General features: G+C 48.4%; 1 protein-coding gene across 1 annotated transcript; it reads left to right on the top strand.

Moving 5' to 3' along the window:
• The first annotated feature begins 206 nt into the window (after positions 1-206).
• LOC123769112 (proteoglycan 4-like) lies at positions 207-19,922 on the top strand. The gene is made up of 10 exons (XM_069309298.1): positions 207-543; positions 7,846-8,014; positions 9,506-9,727; positions 12,119-12,340; positions 12,969-13,211; positions 14,531-14,749; positions 14,917-15,061; positions 16,398-16,544; positions 18,582-18,875; positions 19,734-19,922. Exons 1-10 carry the CDS (start codon positions 207-209, stop codon positions 19,920-19,922), a joined length of 2,187 nt encoding a protein of 728 aa, XP_069165399.1.
• Positions 19,923-24,630: the final 4,708 nt, after the last annotated feature.

Below are 24,630 nucleotides of genomic sequence, written 5' to 3' on the forward strand. Positions count from 1 at the left end.
ATTCCTTTCCTCTATCATATCCTAGTTACTTATCCCCCTTTTCCTATACCTGTGCTGTATAGTCGTAATGCCTTAGCGCTTTCCCCTGATAATTACCTAGCCTTACGCTAGAAACACTATCACCTTGACTAAATATTCACCATCTGGGATATTTACCTGAGCCTCACTGAGTCCTTCAGGACTCTTTACTTAGACCTCAGTCAAGGATGGATGAGTCTGGCAGGAACCCAGACTTGCCTGAAGGTTATGGAGAAGGGGTCCCGCCTTGGCTCATAGGTCATGATGGAGGATATGAGGCAGGGTCAGGTGTGAAACGCAGGTATGCAGAGGTTGTTCCCCCGGGGTCACATGACCCACGAATCAAGCGAGCCAGGCAGGGAGTGGTGGGCTCAGTGTCCAGTGCTCTCACAAAGAAGCTCGCACGCATGAAGACCAAGCTTCAGAAGGTGGAGAAGAACCCACGGAAGAAAGAACACCGGCACAACCACGAAGAACAACGGCAGGCAGAAGTGAAGCAGCATGGACAAGAAAAAGAGAAAAAGCGTAAGCAGGAAAATAATTACGAACGAAAACAGGAAAAGGAACTAAAAAGGAAAAAAATTAAATTAATGAAAAGACATTTTTATATTAAAAATCATTGATGTTTTTACTAGGATTAAATAAAATATTTTATCTGAGTTATTTAACTGTTGTTTCCTTATTCCTTGATTTTTGAAGCTGAAAATTATATGTGTAACAATGTCCTAATATTATTGTTTTGGTCAAGAAATGGTTACGTTGATGTATAGTAAAGATGGTTACAGTGATGAAGGTTGTGTGTAGTAAAGATGGTTACAGTGATGAAGGTTGTGTATAGTAAAGATGGTTACAGTGATGAAGGTTGTGTGTAGTAAAGATGGTTACAGTGATGAAGGTTGTGTGTAGTAAAGATGGTTACAGTGATGAAGGTTGTGTATAGTAAAGATGGTTACAGTGATGAAGGTTGTGTGTAGTAAAGATGGTTACAGTGATGAAGGTTGTGTGTAGTAAAGATGGTTACAGTGATGACGGTTGTGTGTAGTAAAGATGGTTACAGTGATGAAGGTTGTGTATAGTAAAGATAGTTACAGTGATGAAGGTTGTGTGTAGTAAAGATGGTTACAGTGATAAAGGTTGTGTGTAGTAAAGATGGTTACAGTGATGAAGGTTGTGTGTAGTAAAGATGGTTACAGTGATGAAGGTTGTGTGTAGTAAGGATGGTTACAGTGATGAAGGTTGTGTGTAGTAAAGATAGTTACAGTGATGATGGTTGTGTATAGTAAAGATGGTTACAGTGATGAAGGTTGTGTGTAGTAAAGATGGTTACAGTGATGAAGGTTGTGTGTAGTAAAGATGGTTACAGTGATGAAGGTTGTGTATAGTAAAGATGGTTACAGTGATGATGGTTGTGTATAGTAAAGATGGTTACAGTGATGAAGGTTGTGTGTAGTAAAGATGGTTACAGTGATGAAGGTTGTGTGTAGTAAGGATGGTTACAGTGATGAAGGTTGTGTGTAGTAAAGATGGTTACAGTGATGATGGTTGTGTATAGTAAAGATGGTTACAGTGATGAAGGTTGTGTGTAGTAAAGATGGTTACAGTGGTGAAGGTAGTGTGCAGTAAAGATGGTTACAGTGATGATGGTTGTGTATAGTAAAGATGGTTACAGTGATGAAGGTTGTGTGTAGTAAAGATGGTTACAGTGATGATGGTTGTGTATAGTAAAGATGGTTACAGTGATGAAGGTTGAGTGAAGTAAAGATGGTTACAGTAGGGAAGGTTGTGTGTAGTAAAGATGGTTACAGTGGTGAAGGTTGTGTGTAGTAAAAATGGTTACAGTGGTGAAGGTTGTGTGTAGTAAAGATGGTTACAGTGATGATGGTTGTGTATAGTAAAGATGGTTACAGTGATGAAGGTTGTGTGTAGTAAAGATGGTTACAGTGGTGAAGGTAGTGTGCAGTAAAGATGGTTACAGTTATGATGGTTGTGTATAGTAAAGATTGTTACAGTGATGAAGGTTGTGTGTAGTAAAGATGGTTACAGTGATGATGGTTGTGTATAGTAAAGATGGTTACAGTGATGAAGGTTGAGTGAAGTAAAGATGGTTACAGTAGGGAAGGTTGTGTGTAGTAAAGATGGTTACAGTGGTGAAGGTTGTGTGTAGTAAAGATGGTTACAGTGATGATGGTTGTGTATAGTAAAGATGGTTACAGTGATGAAGGTTGTGTGTAGTAAAGATGGTTACAGTGATGATGGTTGTGTATAGTAAAGATGGTTACAGTGATGAAGGTTGAGTGAAGTAAAGATGGTTACAGTAGGGAAGGTTGTGTGTAGTAAAGATGGTTACAGTGGTGAAGGTTGTGTGTAGTAAAGATGGTTACAGTGATGAAGGTTGTGTGTAGTAAAGATGGTTACAGCAGCGAGAAGTACTGACCCATCATCATCACCATGACACTTATAGTGTCAGTGGTGACACTGTTACAGTGACACTAGACAACGAGAATATCTGGAAGAACATTTTTATTTGGACAGTGATGTCTGGGTTGCGGGAGACTATTTCGCTTTTGGGTGCATTCAGAATGAGGCCAAGGCTGTTCCCAGCTCCTGGATTTTCCTTATATCCTCCAAAATGGTATCCGGGGTTCCGGCGAGAGTGCCATCATCCGGGTGCCAGATGTTTGGATCGCTTGTCAGACTATCAGTGACCTCTTTGATAGCTAAGCAGAAAAGGAGGGGGTGGGCCAAGGGATCACCTTGTTGGACTCCTTCACTGGAGTCTATTTCATGCTCCCCAAAAAGAAACTTAAAGGCCCCACTGTAGCACGATCGGATGAATGGGTAAAGGGGACGGAAATGGTTGTGTACAGCCCTGAGGACAGCGTCTCGTTTGACTTGATTGAAGGTATTTTTAAAGTCAAGCTTTACTTGTGCCTTCTGGTCCGGGAGATCAGCAATGTAAGCCCGTGGTGTATGTGCTGCAGCTTCACAGCCTAAGGGGATCCCAAACCTGAGATGATGAGGTTTCAGCAAGGTTGCTGCTTCCTGATTGATAGATCTCATTGCAGCCTTAGCTACGAGGAGTCGGAGGGTGTTGTCAACGGCAATGGACCTGATTCCCCAATCCTTCTTCTTTGAAGCACAGAGTGCTGCTCCATAAAAGACAGGCCTGATGTCTCAGGGACGCCGCCAGCCAAACACATGTTGGAAAATCTGGTAAGTTCCACTAGAAGGTCCTTTGCGGCATCTTCAAGCAATGGGTTCAGTGCAAGCCCCCCTTGCCGGAGACTTCCTGTTGACAGTCCCTAATGCCGCCTTGGGCACCCGCCTGGACCATCGGGCCCTAAGTATTGGGGTTGCCCTGCGCCTTGCCGCCCCTATCTCCACCGAGCACCGGTGTATTTGCGGCCATGCACGGGCAGACCAATACGGCACCCATGGTTTCATCTGTCATAAGACACAGGGAAAGATTGTCAGACATGAAGCAGTCAATGACATCATCAAGAGAAGCTTGGCTACAGTTGGGTGCCCAGCACAAAGGGAACCTCAGTTGTGCAGACCTGACAGCAGACAAAAACGCCCAGATGAAGTAACCCTGCATCCATGGAGGGAAGGTAAACGGGTCACACATGTGCGTCTACATTAGCTGATATATATAGACCTCGCAGAATTGCTGAGGGAGGCGGGGCGGCCACCTTCAGGGAGACCCAGCAAACAAACAAGTATTGGGACCTGGAAAGTTGTTACAGGTTCGTGCCATTAGGCTCTGAAACCCTGGGCGCTGACACACTGCCCTCTCCTATTTCTCCCCTGTTCCAGCGTAAAGAGTCATATGTCCACATCTTGTAGGCTCCCCTAAGGCGCAAGGAATCGTTTGATATAGGAGGCAGCTGGAAAGAGTACGTATTTGTGGAGAAATTACCATTTCTATGTTTTACAGGTAAGGGGGCTTACGCCCCTAGTAAATACAAAATGGCGACGTCCCCCTGCCAGATTGGCGCCAAGAACGTGAAGTCGCCAACAGGCTGAGGATTGGCTGGCTATGGTCACATGACGAGTGACCAATGAGAGCCCGCCCCTGGAGGCTGTGACGTCACCGGGAGACCTGGCTCAGAGCTTGCGGAGGCGTTGAGGCTCAGACATTCACGGCTCTCTGACGAGAGCGGAAGTGCGTCAGTGAGCTCTCCAGATCAGAGGTTTTAGAAGCCTGCCCCCCCCCCCTCAACCTGTTCCATTCTGGTTCCCCTCAACCTGTTCCATTCTGCCCCCCCCCCTCAACCTGTTTCATTCTGCCCCGCTCAACCTGTTCCATTCTGGCTCCCCTCAACCTGTTCCATTCTACCCCCGTCAACCTGTTCCATTCCACCCCCTCAACCTTTTCCATTCCGCCCCCCTCAACCTGTTCCATTCCGCCCCTTCAACCTGTTCCATTCTGCCCCCTCAACCTGTTCCATTCCGCCCCTCTCAACCTGTTCCATTCCGCCCCCCTCAACCTGTTCCATTCCGCCCCCCTCAACCTGTTCCATTCCGCCCCCCTCAACCTGTTCCATTCCGCCCCCATCAACTTGTTCCATTCCGCCCCCCTCAACCTGTTCCATTCTGCCCCCTCAACCTGTTCCATTCCGCCCCCTCAACCTGTTCCATTCTGCCCCCTCAACCTGTTCCATTCCGCCCCCTCAACCTGTTCCATTCTGCCCCCCTCAACCTGTTCCATTCCGCCCCCTCAACCTGTTCCATTCTGCCCCCCTCAATCTGTTCCATTCCGCCCCCCTCAACCTGTTCCATTCTACCCCCGTCAACCTGTTCCATTCCACCCCCTCAACCTTTTCCATTCCGCCCCCCCTCAACCTGTTCCATTCTGCCCCCCTCAACCTGTTCCATTCCGCCCCCCTCAACCTGTTCCATTCTGCCCCCCTCAACCTGTTCCATTCCGCCCCCCTCAACCTGTTCCATTCTACCCCCGTCAACCTGTTCCATTCCACCCCCTCAACCTTTTCCATTCCGCCCCCCCTCAACCTGTTCCATTCTGCCCCCCTCAACCTGTTCCATTCCGCCCCCCTCAACCTGTTCCATTCTGCCCCCCTCAACCTGTTCCATTCCGCCCCCCTCAACCTGTTCCATTCTGCCCCCTCAACCTGTTCCATTCCGCCCCCTCAACCTGTTCCATTCTGCCCCCCTCAACCTGTTCCATTCCGCCCCCCTCAACCTGATCCATTCCGCCCCCTCAACCTGTTCCATTCCGCCCCCCTCAACCTATTCCATTCTGCCCCCCTCAACCTGTTCCATTCTGCCCCATCAACCTGTTCCATTCCGTCCCATCAACCTGTTCCATTCTGCCCCCCTCAACCTGTTCCATTCTGCCCCATCAACCTGTTCCATTCCGCCCCCTCAACCTGTTCCATTCTGCCCCCCTCAACCTGTTCCATTCCGCCCCCCTCAACCTATTCCATTCTGCCCCCCTCAAACTGTTCCATTCCGCCCCCATCAACTTGTTCCATTCCGCCCCCTCAACCTGTTCCATTCTGCCCCCTCAACCTGTTCCATTCCGCCCCCTCAACCTGTTCCATTCCGCCCCATCAACATGTTCCATTCCGCCCCCTCAACCTGTTCCATTCCGCCCCCCTCAACCTGTTCCATTCCGCCCCCTCAACCTGTTCCATTCCGCCCCATCAACATGTTCCATTCCGCCCCCTCAACCTGTTCCATTCCGCCCCCCTCAACCTGTTCCATTCAGCCCCCTCAACCTGTTCCATTCCGCCCCCCCCCTCAAACTGTTCCATTCCGCCCCCCTCAACCTGTTCCATTCAGCCCCCTCAACCTGTTCCATTCCGCCCCCCTCAACCTGTTCCATTCCGCCCCCTCAACCTGTTCCATTCCGCCCCCTCAACCTGTTCCATTCCGCCCCCCTCAACCTGTTCCATTCCTCCCCTCAAACTGTTCCATTCCGCCCCCCTCAACCTGTTCCATTCCTCCCCTCAAACTGTTCCATTCCGCCGTCCTCAAAAAGTTATTTTCATGATATAAATACATTTTGAGGCCGTGAACAACGCGCAGAATTTATTACTCGTTGGAAAACTTTTGCATTAGTACTCTTGACCGTGATTAATGGGAGGGGGGGGGGGGGGTAGGGCAGGTGGGAGGGGGGAGGAGGGGGAGGTGGGAGGAGATAGGGCAGGTGGGAGGGGGAATGGGGAGGTGGGAGGGGGGATGGTTATGGGGCAGTGGGAGAGAAAGGGATAGGGAGGGGGTTTCCCATGAAACACATGTGAAGAACCTCTCACACACTCACAGCTCCCTGACAAGAGGGAGCCAGCTTAGCTTAGCTGCCAACCCACACATGGTGTCAGCAAGGCGGACAGCCCGCCTGCTCTCATACTTCTCACTGTATTTCCCACTTCTAAACTTCCCCTTCACCTATGCCTCTCCTTCCCCTTTAATCTCCCCCCCCCCCAAAAAAAAAAATGGGTGGGTGTTAGGGTGGGAGAGCGGCGTTACTGTGGGGGGGGGGTTGCTGTGTTAGTGTGAGAGGTCCTGTGTTAGAGTGAGAGTCCCTGTGTTAGTGTGAGAGGTCCTGTGTTATTGTGAGAGGCCCTGTGTTAGTGTGAGAGGTCCTGTGTTAGTGTGAGAGGCCCTGTGTTATTGTGAGAGGCCCTGTGTTAGTGTGAGAGGTCCTGTGTTAGTGTGAGAGGCCCTGTGTTATTGTGAGAGGCCCTGTGTTAGTGTGAGAGGTCCTGTGTTAGTGTGAGAGGCCCTGTGTTATTGTGAGAGGCCCTGTGTTAGTGTGAGAGGTCCTGTGTTAGTGTGAGAGGCCCTGTGTTATTGTGAGAGGCCCTGTGTTAGTGTGAGAGGTCCTGTGTTAGTGTGAGAGGCCCTGTGTTATTGTGAGAGGCCCTGTGTTAGTGTGAGAGGTCCTGTGTTAGTGTGAGAGGCCCTGTGTTATTGTGAGAGGCCCTGTGTTAGTGTGAGAGGTCCTGTGTTAGTGTGAGAAGCCCTGTGTTATTGTGAGAGGCCCTGTGTTAGTGTGAGAGGTCCTGTGTTAGTGTGAGAGGCCCTGTGTTAGTGTGAGAGATCCTGTGTTAGTGTGAGAGGTCCTGTGTTAGTGTGAGAGGCTCTGTGTTATTGTGAGAGGTCCTGTGTTAGTGTGAGAGGCCCTGTGTTAGTGTGAGAGATCCTGTGTTAGTGTGAGAGGCCCTGTGTTAGTGTGAGAGGCTCTGTGTTAGAGTGAGAGGCCCTGTGTTAGTGTGAGAGGTCCTTTGTTAGTGTGAGAGGCCCTGTGTTATTGTGAGAGGCCCTGTGTTAGTGTGAGAGGCCCTGTGTTAGTGTGAGAGGCTCTGTGTTAGAGTGAGAGGCCCTGTGTTAGTGTGAGAGGTCCTGTGTTAGTGTGAGAGGCCCTGTGTTAGTGTGAGAGGCTCTGTGTTAGAGTGAGAAGTCATGTGTTAGTGTGAGAGTCCCTGTGTTAGTGTGAGAGGTCCTGTGTTAGAGTGAGAGTCCCTGTGTTAGTGTGAGAGGCCCTGTGTTAGTGTGAGAGTCCCTGTGTTAGTGTGAGAGGTCCTGTGTTAGTGTGAGAGGCCCTGTGTTAGTGTGAGAGGTCCTGTGTTAGTGAGAGTCCCTGTGTTAGTGTGAGAGTCCCTGTGTTAGTGTGGGAGGTCCTGTGTTAGTGTGAGAGGTCCTGTGTTAGTGTGAGAGGCCCTGTGTTAGTGTGAGAGGTCCTGTGTTAGTGAGAGTCCCTGTGTTAGTGTGAGAGTCCCTGTGTTAGTGTGGGAGGTCCTGTGTTAGTGTGAGAGTCCCTGTGTTAGTGTAAGAGTCCCTGTGTCGTCATCGGTCATGCAGGAACCTCCCCCGGGGGAGTCGTCATCGGTCATGCAGGAACCTCCCCCGGGGGAGTCGTCATCGGTCATGCAGGAACCTCCCCGGGGGAGTCGTCATCGGTCATGCAGGAACCTCCCCCGGGGGAGTCGACATCGGTCATGCAGGAACCTCCCCGGGGGAGTCGTCATCGGTCATGCAGGAACCTTCCATAAACCAAACGTGAAAATTTAATTAGAACAGTTAAAGTGTTGAAATAGATAACTGGTTTTCTGTCTGATCAAACAGCATTTGTAAATATATAATGGTATTAAATTCCGTGAAAGTTAAGCCTTTAAGCTAGAAACTGCACAGAGATTTAATTAAGAGACCCCCAACACAGAGACTTAAGAGACCCACAACACAGAGACTTAAGACACCCCCAACACAGAGACTTATGAGACCCCCAACACAGAGACTTAAGAGACCCCCAACACAGAGACTTAAGACACCCCCAACACAGAGACTTATGAGACCCCCAACACAGAGACTTAAGAGACCCCCAACACAGAGACTTAAGAGACCCCCAACACAGAGACTTAAGAGACCCCCAACACAGAGACTTAATTAAGAGACCCCCAACACAGAGACTTAAGAGACCCCCAACACAGAGACTTAAGAGACCCCCAACACAGAGACTTAAGAGACCCCAACACAGAGACTTAAGAGACCCCCAACACAGAGACTTAAGAGACCCCCAACACAGAAACTTAAGAGACCCCCAACACAGAGACTTAAGAGACCCCCAACACAGAGACTTAAGAGACCCCAACACAGAGACTTAGGAGACCCCCAACACAGAGACTTAGGAGACCCCAAGACAGAGACTTAAGAGACCCCCAACACAGAGACTTAAGAGACCCCCAACACATAGACGTAAGAGACCCCCAACACAGAGACTTAAGAGACCCCAACACAGAGACTTAAGAGACCCCAACACAGAAACTTAAGAAACCCCCAACACAGAGACTTAAGAGACCCCAACACAGAGACTTAATTAAGAGACCCGCAAGATAGAGACTTAAGAGACCCCCAACACTGAGATTTAAGAGACCCCCAACACAGAAACTTAAGAAACCCCCAACAATGAGACTTAAGAGACCCCCAACACAGAGACTTAAGAGACCCCCAACACAGAGTACTTAAGAGACCCCCAACACAGAGACTTAAGAGACCCCAACACAGAGACTTAGGAGACCCCCAACACAGAGACTTAGGAGACCCCAAGACAGAGACTTAAGAGACCCCCAACACAGAGACTTAAGAGACCCCCAACACATAGACGTAAGAGACCCCCAACACAGAGACTTAAGAGACCCCAACACAGAGACTTAAGAGACCCCAACACAGAAACTTAAGAAACCCCCAACACAGAGACTTAAGAGACCCCAACACAGAGACTTAATTAAGAGACCCGCAAGACAGAGACTTAAGAGACCCCCAACACTGAGATTTAAGAGACCCCCAACACAGAAACTTAAGAAACCCCCAACAATGAGACTTAAGAGACCCCCAACACAGAGACTTAAGAGACCCCCAACACAGAGACTTAAGAGACCCCCAACACAAAGACTTAAGAGACCCCCAACAATGAGACTTACGAGACCCCCAACACAGAGACTTTATTAAGAGACCCCCAACACAGAGACTTAAGAGATCCCCAACACAGAGACTTAAGAGACCCCCAACACAGAACCGTAAGAGACCCCCAACACGGAGACATAGGAGACCCCCCAACACAGAGACTTAAGAGATCCCCAACACTGAGTCTTAAGAGACCCACAACACAGAGACGTAAGAGACCCCCAACACAGAGACTTAAGAGACCACCAACACAGAGACTTAAGAGACCCCCCAACACTGAGACGTAAGAGACCCACAACACAGAAACTTAAGAAACCCCCAACACAGAGACTTAATTAAGAGACCCCCAACACAGAGACTTAAGAGACCCCCATCACAGAGACTTAAGAAACCCCAACACAGAGACTTAAGAGACCCCCAACACAGAAACTTAAGAAACCCCCAACACAGAGACTTAAGAGACCCCCAACACAGAGACTTAATTAAGAGACCCCCAAGACAGAGACTTAAGAGACCCCAACACTGAGACTTAAGAGACCACCAACACAGAAACTTAAGAAACCCCCAACACAGAGACTTAAGAGACCCCAACACAGAGAATTAATTAAGAGACCCCCCAACACAGAGACTTAAGAGACCCCCAACACTGAGTCTTAAGAGACCCCCAACATAGAGACTTAAGAGACCCCAACACAGAGACTTAAGAGACCCCCAACACAGAGACTTAAGAGACCCCCAACACTGAGTATTAAGAGACCCCAACACAGCGACTTAAGAGACCCCCAACACAGAGACTTAAGAGACCCCCAACACTGAGTCTTAAGAGACCCCCAACATAGAGTCTTAAGAGACCCCCAACACACAGACTTAAGAGACCCACAACACAGAGACTTAAGAGACCCCCAACACAGAGACTTAAGAGACCCCCAACACAGCGACTTAAGAGACCCCCAACACAGACTTAAGAGACCCCCAAGACAGAGACTTAAGAGACCCCCAACACAGAGTCTTAAGAGACCCCCAACAAACAGACTTAAGAGACCCACAACACAGAGACTTAAGAGACCCCCAACACAGAGACTTAAGAGACCCCCAACACTGAGTCTTAAGAGACCCCCAACACAGAGACTTATGAGACCCCCAACACAGAGACTTAAGAGACCCCCAACACAGAGACTTAAGAGACCCCCAACACAGAGACTTAAGAGACCCCCAACACAGAGACTTAATTAAGAGACCCCCAACACAGAGACTTAAGAGACCCCCAACACAGAGACTTAAGAGACCCCCAACACAGAGACTTAAGAGACCCCCAACACAGAGACTTAAGAGACCCCCAACACAGAGACTTAATTAAGAGACCCCCAACACAGAGACTTAAGAGACCCACAACACAGAGACTTAAGACACCCCCAACACAGAGACTTATGAGACCCCCAACACAGAGACTTAAGAGACCCCCAACACAGAGACTTAAGACACCCCCAACACAGAGACTTATGAGACCCCCAACACAGAGACTTAAGAGACCCCCAACACAGAGACTTAAGAGACCCCCAACACAGAGACTTAAGAGACCCCCAACACAGAGACTTAATTAAGAGACCCCCAACACAGAGACTTAAGAGACCCCCAACACAGAGACTTAAGAGACCCCCAACACAGAGACTTAAGAGACCCCAACACAGAGACTTAAGAGACCCCCAACACAGAGACTTAAGAGACCCCCAACACAGAAACTTAAGAGACCCCCAACACAGAGACTTAAGAGACCCCCAACACAGAGACTTAAGAGACCCCAACACAGAGACTTAGGAGACCCCCAACACAGAGACTTAGGAGACCCCAAGACAGAGACTTAAGAGACCCCCAACACAGAGACTTAAGAGACCCCCAACACATAGACGTAAGAGACCCCCAACACAGAGACTTAAGAGACCCCAACACAGAGACTTAAGAGACCCCAACACAGAAACTTAAGAAACCCCCAACACAGAGACTTAAGAGACCCCAACACAGAGACTTAATTAAGAGACCCGCAAGATAGAGACTTAAGAGACCCCCAACACTGAGATTTAAGAGACCCCCAACACAGAAACTTAAGAAACCCCCAACAATGAGACTTAAGAGACCCCCAACACAGAGACTTAAGAGACCCCCAACACAGAGACTTAAGAGACCCCCAACACAGAGACTTAAGAGACCCCAACACAGAGACTTAGGAGACCCCCAACACAGAGACTTAGGAGACCCCAAGACAGAGACTTAAGAGACCCCCAACACAGAGACTTAAGAGACCCCCAACACATAGACGTAAGAGACCCCCAACACAGAGACTTAAGAGACCCCAACACAGAGACTTAAGAGACCCCAACACAGAAACTTAAGAAACCCCCAACACAGAGACTTAAGAGACCCCAACACAGAGACTTAATTAAGAGACCCGCAAGACAGAGACTTAAGAGACCCCCAACACTGAGATTTAAGAGACCCCCAACACAGAAACTTAAGAAACCCCCAACAATGAGACTTAAGAGACCCCCAACACAGAGACTTAAGAGACCCCCAACACAGAGACTTAAGAGACCCCCAACACAAAGACTTAAGAGACCCCCAACAATGAGACTTACGAGACCCCCAACACAGAGACTTTATTAAGAGACCCCCAACACAGAGACTTAAGAGATCCCCAACACAGAGACTTAAGAGACCCCCAACACAGAACCGTAAGAGACCCCCAACACGGAGACATAGGAGACCCCCCAACACAGAGACTTAAGAGATCCCCAACACTGAGTCTTAAGAGACCCACAACACAGAGACGTAAGAGACCCCCAACACAGAGACTTAAGAGACCACCAACTCAGAGACTTAAGAGACCCCCCAACACTGAGACGTAAGAGACCCACAACACAGAAACTTAAGAAACCCCCAACACAGAGACTTAATTAAGAGACCCCCAACACAGAGACTTAAGAGACCCCCATCACAGAGACTTAAGAAACCCCAACACAGAGACTTAAGAGACCCCCAACACAGAAACTTAAGAAACCCCCAACACAGAGACTTAAGAGACCCCCAACACAGAGACTTAATTAAGAGACCCCCAAGACAGAGACTTAAGAGACCCCAACACTGAGACTTAAGAGACCACCAACACAGAAACTTAAGAAACCCCCAACACAGAGACTTAAGAGACCCCAACACAGAGAATTAATTAAGAGACCCCCCAACACAGAGACTTAAGAGACCCCCAACACTGAGTCTTAAGAGACCCCCAACATAGAGACTTAAGAGACCCCAACACAGAGACTTAAGAGACCCCCAACACAGAGACTTAAGAGACCCCCAACACTGAGTATTAAGAGACCCCAACACAGCGACTTAAGAGACCCCCAACACAGAGACTTAAGAGACCCCCAACACTGAGTCTTAAGAGACCCCCAACATAGAGTCTTAAGAGACCCCCAACACACAGACTTAAGAGACCCACAACACAGAGACTTAAGAGACCCCCAACACAGAGACTTAAGAGACCCCCAACACAGCGACTTAAGAGACCCCCAACACAGACTTAAGAGACCCCCAAGACAGAGACTTAAGAGACCCCCAACACAGAGTCTTAAGAGACCCCCAACAAACAGACTTAAGAGACCCACAACACAGAGACTTAAGAGACCCCCAACACAGAGACTTAAGAGACCCCCAACACTGAGTCTTAAGAGACCCCCAACACAGAGACTTAAGAGACCCCTCAACACTGAGACGTAAGAGACCCCCATCACAGAGACTTAAGAGACCCCAACACAGAGACTTAAGAGACCCCCAACACAGAAACTTAAGAAACCCCCAACACAGAGACTTAAGAGACCCCCAACACAGAGACTTAATTAAGAGACCCCCAAGACAGAGACTTAAGAGACCCCCAACACAGACTTAAGAGACCCCCAACACTGAGTCTTAAGAGACCCCCAACACAGAGACTTAAGAGACCCCCAACACGGAGACTTAGGAGACCCCCAACACAGAGAGTTAAGAGACCCCCAACACGGAGACTTAGGAGACCCCCAACACAGAGAGTTAAGAGACCCCGAACACTGAGTCTTAAGAGACCCCAACACAGAGACTTAAGAGACCCCCAACACTGAGTCTTAAGAGACCCCCAACACAGAGACTTAAGTGACCCACAACACAGAGACTTAAGAGTCCCCCAACACAGAGACTTAATAGACCCCAACACTGAGTCTTAAGAGACCCCCAACACAGAGACTTAAGAGACCCACAACACAGAGACTTAAGAGACCCCCAACACAGAGACTTAAGAAACCCCCAACACAGAGACTTAAGAGGCCCCCAACACAGAGACGTAAGAGACCCCAACACAGAGACTTAAGAGACCCCCAACACAGAGACTTAAGAGACCCCCAACACTGAGACTTAAGAGACCCCCAACACAGAGACTTAAGAGACCCCTAACACAGAGACTTAAGAGACCCCCAACACTGAGACTTAAGAGACCCACAACACAGAGACTTAAGAGACCCCCAACACAGAGACATAAGAGACCCACAACACAGAGACTTAAGAGACCCCCAACACAGAGACTTAAGAGACCCCAACACAGAGACTTAAGAGGCCCCCAACACAGGGACGTAAGAGACCCCCAACACAGAGACTTAAGAGACCCCCAACACAGAGACTTAAGAGACCCCCAACACTGAGACTTAAGAGACCCCCAACACAGAGACTTAAGAGACCCCTAACACAGAGACTTAAGAGACCCCCAACACTGAGACTTAATTAAGAGACCCCCAAGACAGAGACTTAAGAGACCCCAACACTGAGACTTAAGAGACCACCAACACAGAAACTTAAGAAACCCCCAACACAGAGACTTAAGAGACCCCAACACAGAGAATTAATTAAGAGACCCCCCAACACAGAGACTTAAGAGACCCCCAACACTGAGTCTTAAGAGACCCCCAACATAGAGACTTAAGAGACCCCAACACAGAGACTTAAGAGACCCCCAACACAGAGACTTAAGAGAATCCCAACACTGAGTATTAAGAGACCCCCAACACAGCGACTTAAGAGACCCCCAACACAGACTTAAGAGACCCCCAAGACAGAGACTTAAGAGACCCCCAACACAGAGTCTTAAGAGACCCCCAACACACAGACTTAAGAGACCCACAACACAGAGACTTAAGAGACCCCCAACACAGAGACTTAAGAGACCCCCAACACTGAGTCTTAAGAGACCCCCAACACAGAGACTTAAGAGACCCCTCAACACTGAGACGTAAGAGACCCCCATCACAGAGACTTAAGAGACCCCAACACAGAGACTTAAGAGACCCCCAACACAGAAACTTAAGAAACCCCCAACACAGAGACTTAAGAGACCCCCAACACAGAGACTTAATTAAGAGACCCCCAAGACAGAGACTTAAGAGACCCCCAACACAGACTTAAGAGACCCCCAACACTGAGTCTTAAGAGACCCCCAACACAGAGACTTAAGAGACCCCCAACACAGAGATTTAAGAGACCCCCAATACAAAGACTTAAGAGACCCCCAACACGGAGACTTAGGAGACCCCCAACACAGAGAGTTAAGAGACCCCCAACACTGAGTCTTAAGAGACCCCAACACAGAGACTTAAGAGACCCCCAACACAGAGACTTAAGAGACCCCCAACACAGAGACTTAAGAGACCCCCAACACTGAGTCTTAAGAGACCCCCAACACAGAGACTTAAGTGACCCACAACACAGAGACTTAAGAGTCCCCCATCACAGAGACTTAATAGACCCCAACACTGAGTCTTAAGAGACCCCCAACACAGAGACTTAAGAGACCCACAACACAGAGACTTAAGAGACCCCCATCACAGAGACTTAAGAGACCCCAACACAGAGACTTAAGAGACCCCCAACACAGAAACTTAAGAAACCCCCAACACAGAGACTTAAGAGACCCCCAACACAGAGACTTAATTAAGAGACCCCCAAGACAGAGACTTAAGAGACCCCCAACACAGACTTAAGAGACCCCCAACACTGAGTCTTAAGAGACCCCCAACACAGAGACTTAAGAGACCCCCAACACAGAGATTTAAGAGACCCCCAATACAAAGACTTAAGAGACCCCCAACACGGAGACTTAGGAGACCCCCAACACAGAGAGTTAAGAGACCCCCAACACTGAGTCTTAAGAGACCCCAACACAGAGACTTAAGAGACCCCCAACACAGAGACTTAAGAGACCCCCAACACAGAGACTTAAGAGACCCCCAACACTGAGTCTTAAGAGACCCCCAACACAGAGACTTAAGTGACCCACAACACAGAGACTTAAGAGTCCCCCATCACAGAGACTTAATAGACCCCAACACTGAGTCTTAAGAGACCCCCAACACAGAGACTTAAGAGACCCACAACACAGAGACTTAAGAGACCCCCAACACAGAGACTTAAGAAACCCCCAACACAGAGACTTAAGAGGCCCCCAACACAGAGACGTAAGAGACCCTAACACAGAGACTTAAGAGACCCCCAACACAGAGACTTAAGAGACCCCCAACACTGAGACTTAAGAGACCCCCAACACAGAGACTTAAGAGACCCCTAACACAGAGACTTAAGAGACCCCCAACACTGAGACTTAAGAGACCCACAACACAGAGACTTAAGAGACCCCCAACACAGAGACTTAAGAGACCCCCAACACTGAGTCTTAAGAGACCCCCAACACAGAGACTTAAGAGACCCACAACACAGAGACTTAAGAGACCCCCAACACAGAGACTTAAGAGACCCCAACACAGAGACTTACGAGGCCCCCAACACAGAGACGTAAGAGACCCCCAACACAGAGACTTAAGAGACCCCCAACACAGAGACTTAAGAGACCCCCAACACTGAGACTTAAGAGACCCCCAACACAGAGACTTAAGAGACCCCTAACACAGAGACTTAAGAGACCCCCAACACAGCGACTTAAGAGACCCACAACACAGAGACTTAAGAGACCCCCAACACAGAGACTTAAGAGACCCCAACACAGAGACTTAAGAGGCCCCCAACACAGAGACGTAAGAGACCCCTAACACAGAGACTTAAGAGACCCCCAACACAGAGACTTAAGAGACCCCCAACACTGAGTCTTAAGAGACCCCCAACACAGAGACTTAAGTGACCCACAACACAGAGACTTAAGAGACCCCCAACACAGAGACTTAAGAGACCCCAACACAGAGACTTAAGAGGCCCCCAACACAGAGACGTAAGAGACCCCCAACACAGAGACTTAAGAGACCCCCAACACAGAGACTTAAGAGACCCCCAACACTGAGACTTAAAAGACCCCCAACACAGAGACTTAAGAGACCCCTAACACAGAGACTTAAGAGACCCCCAACACTGAGACTTAATTAAGAGACCCCCAAGACAGAGACTTAAGAGACCCCAACACTGAGACTTAAGAGACCACCAACACAGAAACTTAAGAAACCCCCAACACAGAGACTTAAGAGACCCCAACACAGAGAATTAATTAAGAGACCCCCCAACACAGAGACTTAAGAGACCCCCAACACTGAGTCTTAAGAGACCCCCAACATAGAGACTTAAGAGACCCCAACACAGAGACTTAAGAGACCCCCAACACAGAGACTTAAGAGACCCCCAACACTGAGTATTAAGAGACCCCCAACACAGCGACTTAAGAGACCCCCAACACAGACTTAAGAGACCCCCAAGACAGAGACTTAAGAGACCCCCAACACAGAGTCTTAAGTGACCCCCAACACACAGACTTAAGAGACCCACAACACAGAGACTTAAGAGACCCCCAACACAGAGACTTAAGAGACCCCCAACACTGAGTCTTAAGAGACCCCCAACACAGAGACTTAAGAGACCCCTCAACACTGAGACGTAAGAGACCCCCATCACAGAGACTTAAGAGACCCCAACACAGAGACTTAAGAGACCCCCCAACACAGAAACTTAAGAAACCCCCAACACAGAGACTTAAGAGACCCCCAACACAGAGACTTAATTAAGAGACCCCCAAGACAGAGACTTAAGAGACCCCCAACACAGACTTAAGAGACCCCCAACACTGAGTCTTAAGAGACCCCCAACACAGAGACTTAAGAGACCCCCAACACAGAGATTTAAGAGACCCCCAATACAAAGACTTAAGAGACCCCCAACACGGAGACTTAGGTGACCCCCAACACAGAGAGTTAAGAGACCCCCAACACTGAGTTTTAAGAGACCCCAACACAGAGACTTAAGAGACCCCCAACACAGAGACTTAAGAGACCCCCAACACAGAGACTTAAGAGACCCCCAACACTGAGTCTTAAGAGACCCCCAACACAGAGACTTAAGTGACCCACAACACAGAGACTTAAGAGTCCCCCAACACAGAGACTTAATAGACCCCAACACTGAGTCTTAAGAGACCCCCAACACAGAGACTTAAGAGACCCACAACACAGAGACTTAAGAGACCCCCAACACAGAGACTTAAGAAACCCCCAACACAGAGACTTAAGAGGCCCCCAACACAGAGACGTAAGAGACCCCAACACAGAGACTTAAGAGACCCCCAACACAGAGACTTAAGAGACCCCCAACACTGAGACTTAAGAGACCCCCAACACAGAGACTTAAGAGACCCCTAACACAGAGACTTAAGAGACCCCCAACACTGAGACTTAAGAGACCCACAACACAGAGACTTAAGAGACCCCCAACACAGAGACTTAAGAGACCCCCAACACTGAGTCTTAAGAGACCCCCAACACAGAGACTTAAGAGACCCACAACACAGAGACTTAAGAGACCCCCAACACAGAGACTTAAGAGACCCCAACACAGAGACTTAAGAGGCCCCCAACACAGAGACGTAAGAGACCCCCAACACAGAGACTTAAGAGACCCCCAACACAGAGACTGAAGAGACCCCCAACACTGAGACTTAAGAGACCCCCAACACAGAGACTTAAGAGACCCCTAACACAGAGACTTAAGAGACCCCCAACACAGCGACTTAAGAGACCCACAACACAGAGACTTAAGAGACCCCCAACACAGAGACTTAAGAGACCCCAACACAGAGACTTAAGAGGCCCCCAACACAGAGACGTAAGAGACCCCTAACACAGAGACTTAAGAGACCCCCAACACAGAGACTTAAGAGACCCCCAACACAGAGACTTAAGAGACCCCCAACACAGAGACGTAAGAGACAATTTTTGGGCTGGGAGATGGGCTGCCTAGGAAGGCAGCCCATCAAGAGGAAGGAAAACCCTGATTTTAGACCTCCGCTGCCTTGCGGCCATACCCCTCTTTTGGGTAAGGTTTCAGGAGTCAACCTCGAGGAAAAATCCAGAGTTGGAGCCCCTAAGGCAGTTCGTTGTTGACTTCGACCTCGTTCTGGCAGCTCCTGCGACAGTGCTGGAACCATGTGTATTGGCATTTGCCTTTCCATTGGATAATTTCATCAACGTGGAGAGAGGGGACCTGCTACATAGGTAGCAGCTTCTCTTCCATATTTACCTACCCAGGCTTTGTGCCCTGGAGAGGACACTCCAGCTTCGCCTCACAGCATCGAACCAACACGGGAAGCGGCAGTCTACTGTGTTTAAAGTTTTCTGCTCGATTAGCAAAGAGTGCGACGCCAGGGGTTTCTCCTGACGGTGGGAGGGGTCATCGCGCCCCACTGGGCAGCTACCGCCCGCCTCAAGCTGGGCAAACCCCAGTCAATAAGGTGTTGTCTCGCCACGATCCGTTAACCTCACTGGGTGTGTGGGGTTTAGCGTGAAAACCGACAAGCGGCCCGACAACTTTGCACTAAGCAATACCAATCCCAAAAAGAAAATATCAACTGCCCTAAAGCTGGGCACATGGAACGTCAGGACACTGACACCAGGTTTCTCTGACGACCTGTAAGAAATCAACGACGCCCGAAAAACAGCAATCATCGATAGGGAGCTGAGCAAGCTGCAGATGGATATTGTTGCTCTCCAAGAGACCAGGCTTCCAGGATCAGGATCTGAGAGAGAAAGGGCCTTCTTTTTCTTCTGACAAGGAAAACCTCCAGATGAGACCAAAGAACACGGTGTGGGATTTGCCATCAGGAATGCACTATTGGGACACATTATGCCACATGGGGGAAACCGAACGAATTTTGTCTCTGCAACTGCACTCCCAAAAAGAACTATTCAATGTAATTAGTGCATATACACCAACCCTGACTTCTTCAGCAGAGACAAAGCAAAATTTCTATGATGACCTCAGCAGAGTCAGCAAGAATCCCTGTAAAGGAACCACTGTTCATCCTCGGCGACTTCATTGCCAGAGTAGATGCTGATCACAACTTTTGGCCAACTTGTCACAAAGCCTCAACACCGAGTCTCTTGGAGACACCCCAGATCCAAGCACTGGCACCAGCTTGACCTGATTCTTACCAGGCATACAAGTCTACCCAGCGTCAAGATTAGCATAGCTGCCAGAGTGCTGTGTGTGACACCGTTGACTCCTTGGTATGTAGCAAGGTAAAGATGCAAACAAAGAAGATTCAACACTCGAAAAAGGAGGGCAGACCTCGCATCGACACCACCAAGACCCGCAATCAGGACAAGGTTGATGATTTTGCACGTGTGCTCGAGGAAGCTCTCCCTGGCCCGCTTGGGTCACTGCCTGTAAAAGAAGCACTTCAGAGACGCTGTGTTCAATGCTGACATGTCCATCTTTGGTAAGAAGACTAGCAGGTTGGCAGACTTGTTCGAGGCTCATTCAGAAGAAATGACACCTGTCATCGAAGAAAAGAGAAACGCTTTAGCAGCCTACAAAGCCTGCCCAGGTCGTCAGCGCAACTTACAGATCCTTCAGGCCGTCCACTGCAAAATGCAGCAGAGCGTCAGGTGATGTATCAACAACTATTGGCTCCAGCTCTTTTCCCAAATACAGACTGCAGCAGATGCAGGCGATGTAAGGGGAATGTGTGACGGCATCAAGAAGGCCCTTGGCACAATCCAGAAGAAGACCGTTCTCCTGAAATCTGCTACAGGCATGTGATTCAGGACCAGACACTGCAGCTGAAGCGTTGGGTCAAGCACTACTCTGAGCTATACGCCAGGGAGAATGTGATCACCAAAGACGCCCTGAGCGCCATTGAGTGTCTGCCTGTGTTAATGGAGCTCGACAGCGAACCGACCCTCAAAGAACTCAGTGAGGCCCTAGACTCCCCTGCTTCTGGCAAAGCTCCTGAAAAAGACAGTATTCCTGCTGAGACCTTGAAGTGCTGCAGAGGAAACCTGCTCATGAAGCTGCATGAAATTCTCTGCCTCTGCTGGGAAGAAGGAGAGGTGCCACAGGAAAGGAAATGAGGGACTCCAACTTCGTCACGCTGTATAAGAATAAAGGTGAGAGGGGCGACTGCAACCATTACCGTGGCATCTCCTTCCTCAGTATTATCGGAAAGCTGTTTGCCCGAGTCACATTGAAGAGACTCCAAGTACTTGCAGAGAGAGTCTATCCAGAATCATAATGCGGATTCCGAGCTAACAGGTCCACCATCGACATGGTCTTTTCCCTCAGACAACTGCAGGAGAAATGCAGGGAACAGAAGCAGCCACTTTTCGTAGCCTTCATAGATCTGACGAAGGCCTTCGACCTCGTCAGCAGGGATGGCCTGTTCAAGATCCTCCCCAAGATCGGATGCCCACCCAGGCTCCTCAGCATCATCAGATCCTTCCATGAGAACATGAAGGGCACCGTGGTCTATGATGGCCTAACATCAAATGCCTTGGTCATCCGAAGTGGAATAAAACAGGGCTGCATCCTGGCTCCAACCCTATTCGGGATTTTCTTCGCAGTTATGCTGCAGCACGCCTTCGGATCTGTCATAGAAGGCATCTACCTCCGGACCAGGTCGGATGGAAAGCTCTTTATCCTCGTCAGACTGAGAGCCAAGACGAAGGATCGGCTGAGGTGTCTGTGCGACTTCCTTTTTGCTGACGATGCAGCAGTCACTGCCCACTCAGCCGAAAACCTCCAACGGCTCATGACCCGCTTCAGCGAGGCCTCTTAAGGCTTTTGGGCTCACCATCAGCCAGAAGAAAACACAGGTCATGGGGCAAGGAGTGGACTCCCCACCTGGCATCGGCACCTGCGATTCCAAACGGGAAGTAGTTCACGACTTCGTATATCTAGGCTCCACAATCTGTGACTCCCTGTTTCTTGATACGGAGCTAAACAAACGCATTGGTAAGGCATCAACTACCATGTCCAGACTGACAAAGAGAGTGTGGGCCTACAATAAGCTTACTGAGTGAACAAAGATCCAGGTTTACAGAGCCTGCGTCCTGAGCCCTCTCCTTTATGGCAGTCAGTCTTGGACACTCTGTGCCCGTCAGGAAAGACAGCTGAACGCCTACCACATGCGCTGCCTCCGACACATCTTGGACATCACCTGGCAGGACAAGGTGAGAAACAACAGCGTCCTGGAGAGAGCAAGAATCACCAGCATGTACACAATGCTGAAGCAGAAACGAATGTGCTGGCTCGGGCACATTGTGCAAATGGGCGATGGCAGGATCCCCAAGGATCTCCTGTATTGAGACCTGACGCAGGAAGAGCGTCCAATAGGCAAACCCCAGCTACGGTACAAAGACGTATGCAAGAGGGACCTGAAAGCCATGGACGTCGATCTTGCTACGTGGGAAACACTGGACGCAGATCGTTCAGCCTGGGGGCAGTCTGTTCAAAGAGATCTCTCCAAGTTCGAGGAGTCACTTGCCAAGAATTCGGAGGCAGAGAGACAGAGAAGGAAAGCCGGTAGCCAGGAAGACAGACCAGAATCGGACTTCGTTTGTGCTCAGTGTGGGATGGACTGCCGTTCTCGGATTGGCCTCATCAGTCACACCAGACGCTGCACCAGAATTGACTTTCAGAACGCGACTCCATAGTCTCCCGAGACTGAAGGATGCCTACTACTAGCTATGGAAGTATTACAGGGTCACAGGAAAGTTGCTGTTCCTTATTGTTAGTCTTCACACTACACAGCGTGTTCCTCACTACCATATGTCGTTTCTTTACTAGAAGCAAAACATGTATATGGTGCAAGGATTTCAGGTATTTTATACTTGTTACTAAGATTGTCATTTCATGCAGTGTGAGTTTAGATTTATCTCTAAATGCCTGAATTTTATCAGTCTAAAATGTAATGCTCGAGTGTGTATCCCTGTCTTTGTCCACACACTTTACACTTTAAGTCATCTAGATCCCTATATAAGTCAAACTGTAAGAGATACCTGTTGCCAAGTCTTATTCGAGCTGTTACAACGTATGTTAGTCTGTTGATTTCGTTACTTGCCCCATACATATGTTTTACTTAACACATTTCATTGTGATGAACAATGGACTTGCTAATTCCAATTTGCACTGTTCAGCTTTCATCAAGTTTATCTAATGCTTATCGTCAAGTGACATTTTCAATGGACTGTTGCATGAAACGGTACTGCTGTCATACCAAGAAGATGTTATGTTTCACGAGCATTAATAGTATAAACAAAACGCCATAGTCGTCTTTGCAGTGTGAAAAGTGGGCAAGCGTTGCAGGTGGTGAAGGATGGAGGGTTTTGTTGTCTATACAGGGTGTCAGGCCCTGGCGGGAACTCCAGAACATATGTATTTGTAGCTCATGTTGGTGTGAAGTATTAGTTGTAAGTAGGCTGTCAACGACGGAGGTGAGAGGGGAAGAAGCAGTTTACCCTCACATGCATCCACAATGTTGGGAATCCACAACATTTTTTTATTTACCCCTTTATTAAGAATGCATGTATATTTATTTACATAAAAACAAACCCAAGTATACTGAAGTGTTAAAGTTTCAATGACTTTTGGCTACATAAGGTAAGCAGTGACGGAAATCCGACACACATGTTAACATACTACAGTTACCCTTTAAGAATTTAGAGAATGGTTGATTCTGTGACATCATCACAACAGACGTCTTGTCACTACACGTAAATTTAAAACTCTAATTATTCTTTTAAACAAGAGTCTAGTGTTTAAACATAATAAATAGTATTCACTAGGACTAAATAAATATAATTGGCAGTAAAAATATAGCTTAGCTCCCTTGTTACTGTAAAATAAACACAGAATATTGAGGGAATATTACTGGACCACCACCTGAGAGAGGAGGCGCCAGTCACGTATACACAGAACTTGTACACAAAACAGAGAGGGCGCCTCACTACAAGCACAACTCCTCAAAGGATCCATAATGATGAGACCAACCAAGAAATTGCCATTGTGACCTCAACAACAGGACTGCCTGAGTATCCGACAGTCTTATATTCTTTTTATTTGTAGTGATCACTATATAATATTGGATAGGCAGCCGGTTATTAATCTACGAAAAACACAAACACAATAAGTGTTTACTCAGCACTACACACACACAATATGTGTTTACTCAGCACTACACACACACAATATTCATGTCACACCTGTACTTTATTTGTTTATTGAACCATTACTAATGCCCTTCATTTGTCAGGTAACTTGTGATTTGGAGTTACTGCAAGCTGAGCTGGCCCACACAAATAGTGAAGTTTATTGCTACCTTGGCTGTAGAGAGGCCACCGTACTAGGCGCCATCACACACACCCTGAAGCACATGTACCCACACACTAAACACATGTTAGGAGAAACACACAGTATAATCAGGCCATCTTTACCATACAGCTGAGACATTCTAAATTGAATACTAATATAATCATAAGATTGATTAGTACTAACAATACTACTGTAGATTAGGTCACCATATATGGTATAATTTATATTTTGCAAGAGGTAAACTAGTTTAGTTTATCCTATATCCACTCATAGTGGTATAAGCTATAATTGTCCCACCAAACTCATGCACTCATCTACTGACGAACTCACATTCATCTACTTACACATTCACATTCCAATTTAATGGCAAACTTTTCCCACAGTCACATCGTAGAAACCCTCAATCTGAAAGTCAGTCGAGTTAATAAATTCACAGACGGTGTTTAGGAAGGGCTGGAGGCACCTGAGGACCAGACGTGCTCTGTGTGGCCTGATACCATCATCACAGGCGCTCTCCACCCCGGACCACCGTCGTGG

The sequence above is a fragment of the Procambarus clarkii genome, chromosome 64 (assembly GCF_040958095.1).
Source record: "Procambarus clarkii isolate CNS0578487 chromosome 64, FALCON_Pclarkii_2.0, whole genome shotgun sequence".
In the NCBI taxonomy this organism is placed as follows: Eukaryota; Metazoa; Arthropoda; class Malacostraca; order Decapoda; family Cambaridae; genus Procambarus; species Procambarus clarkii.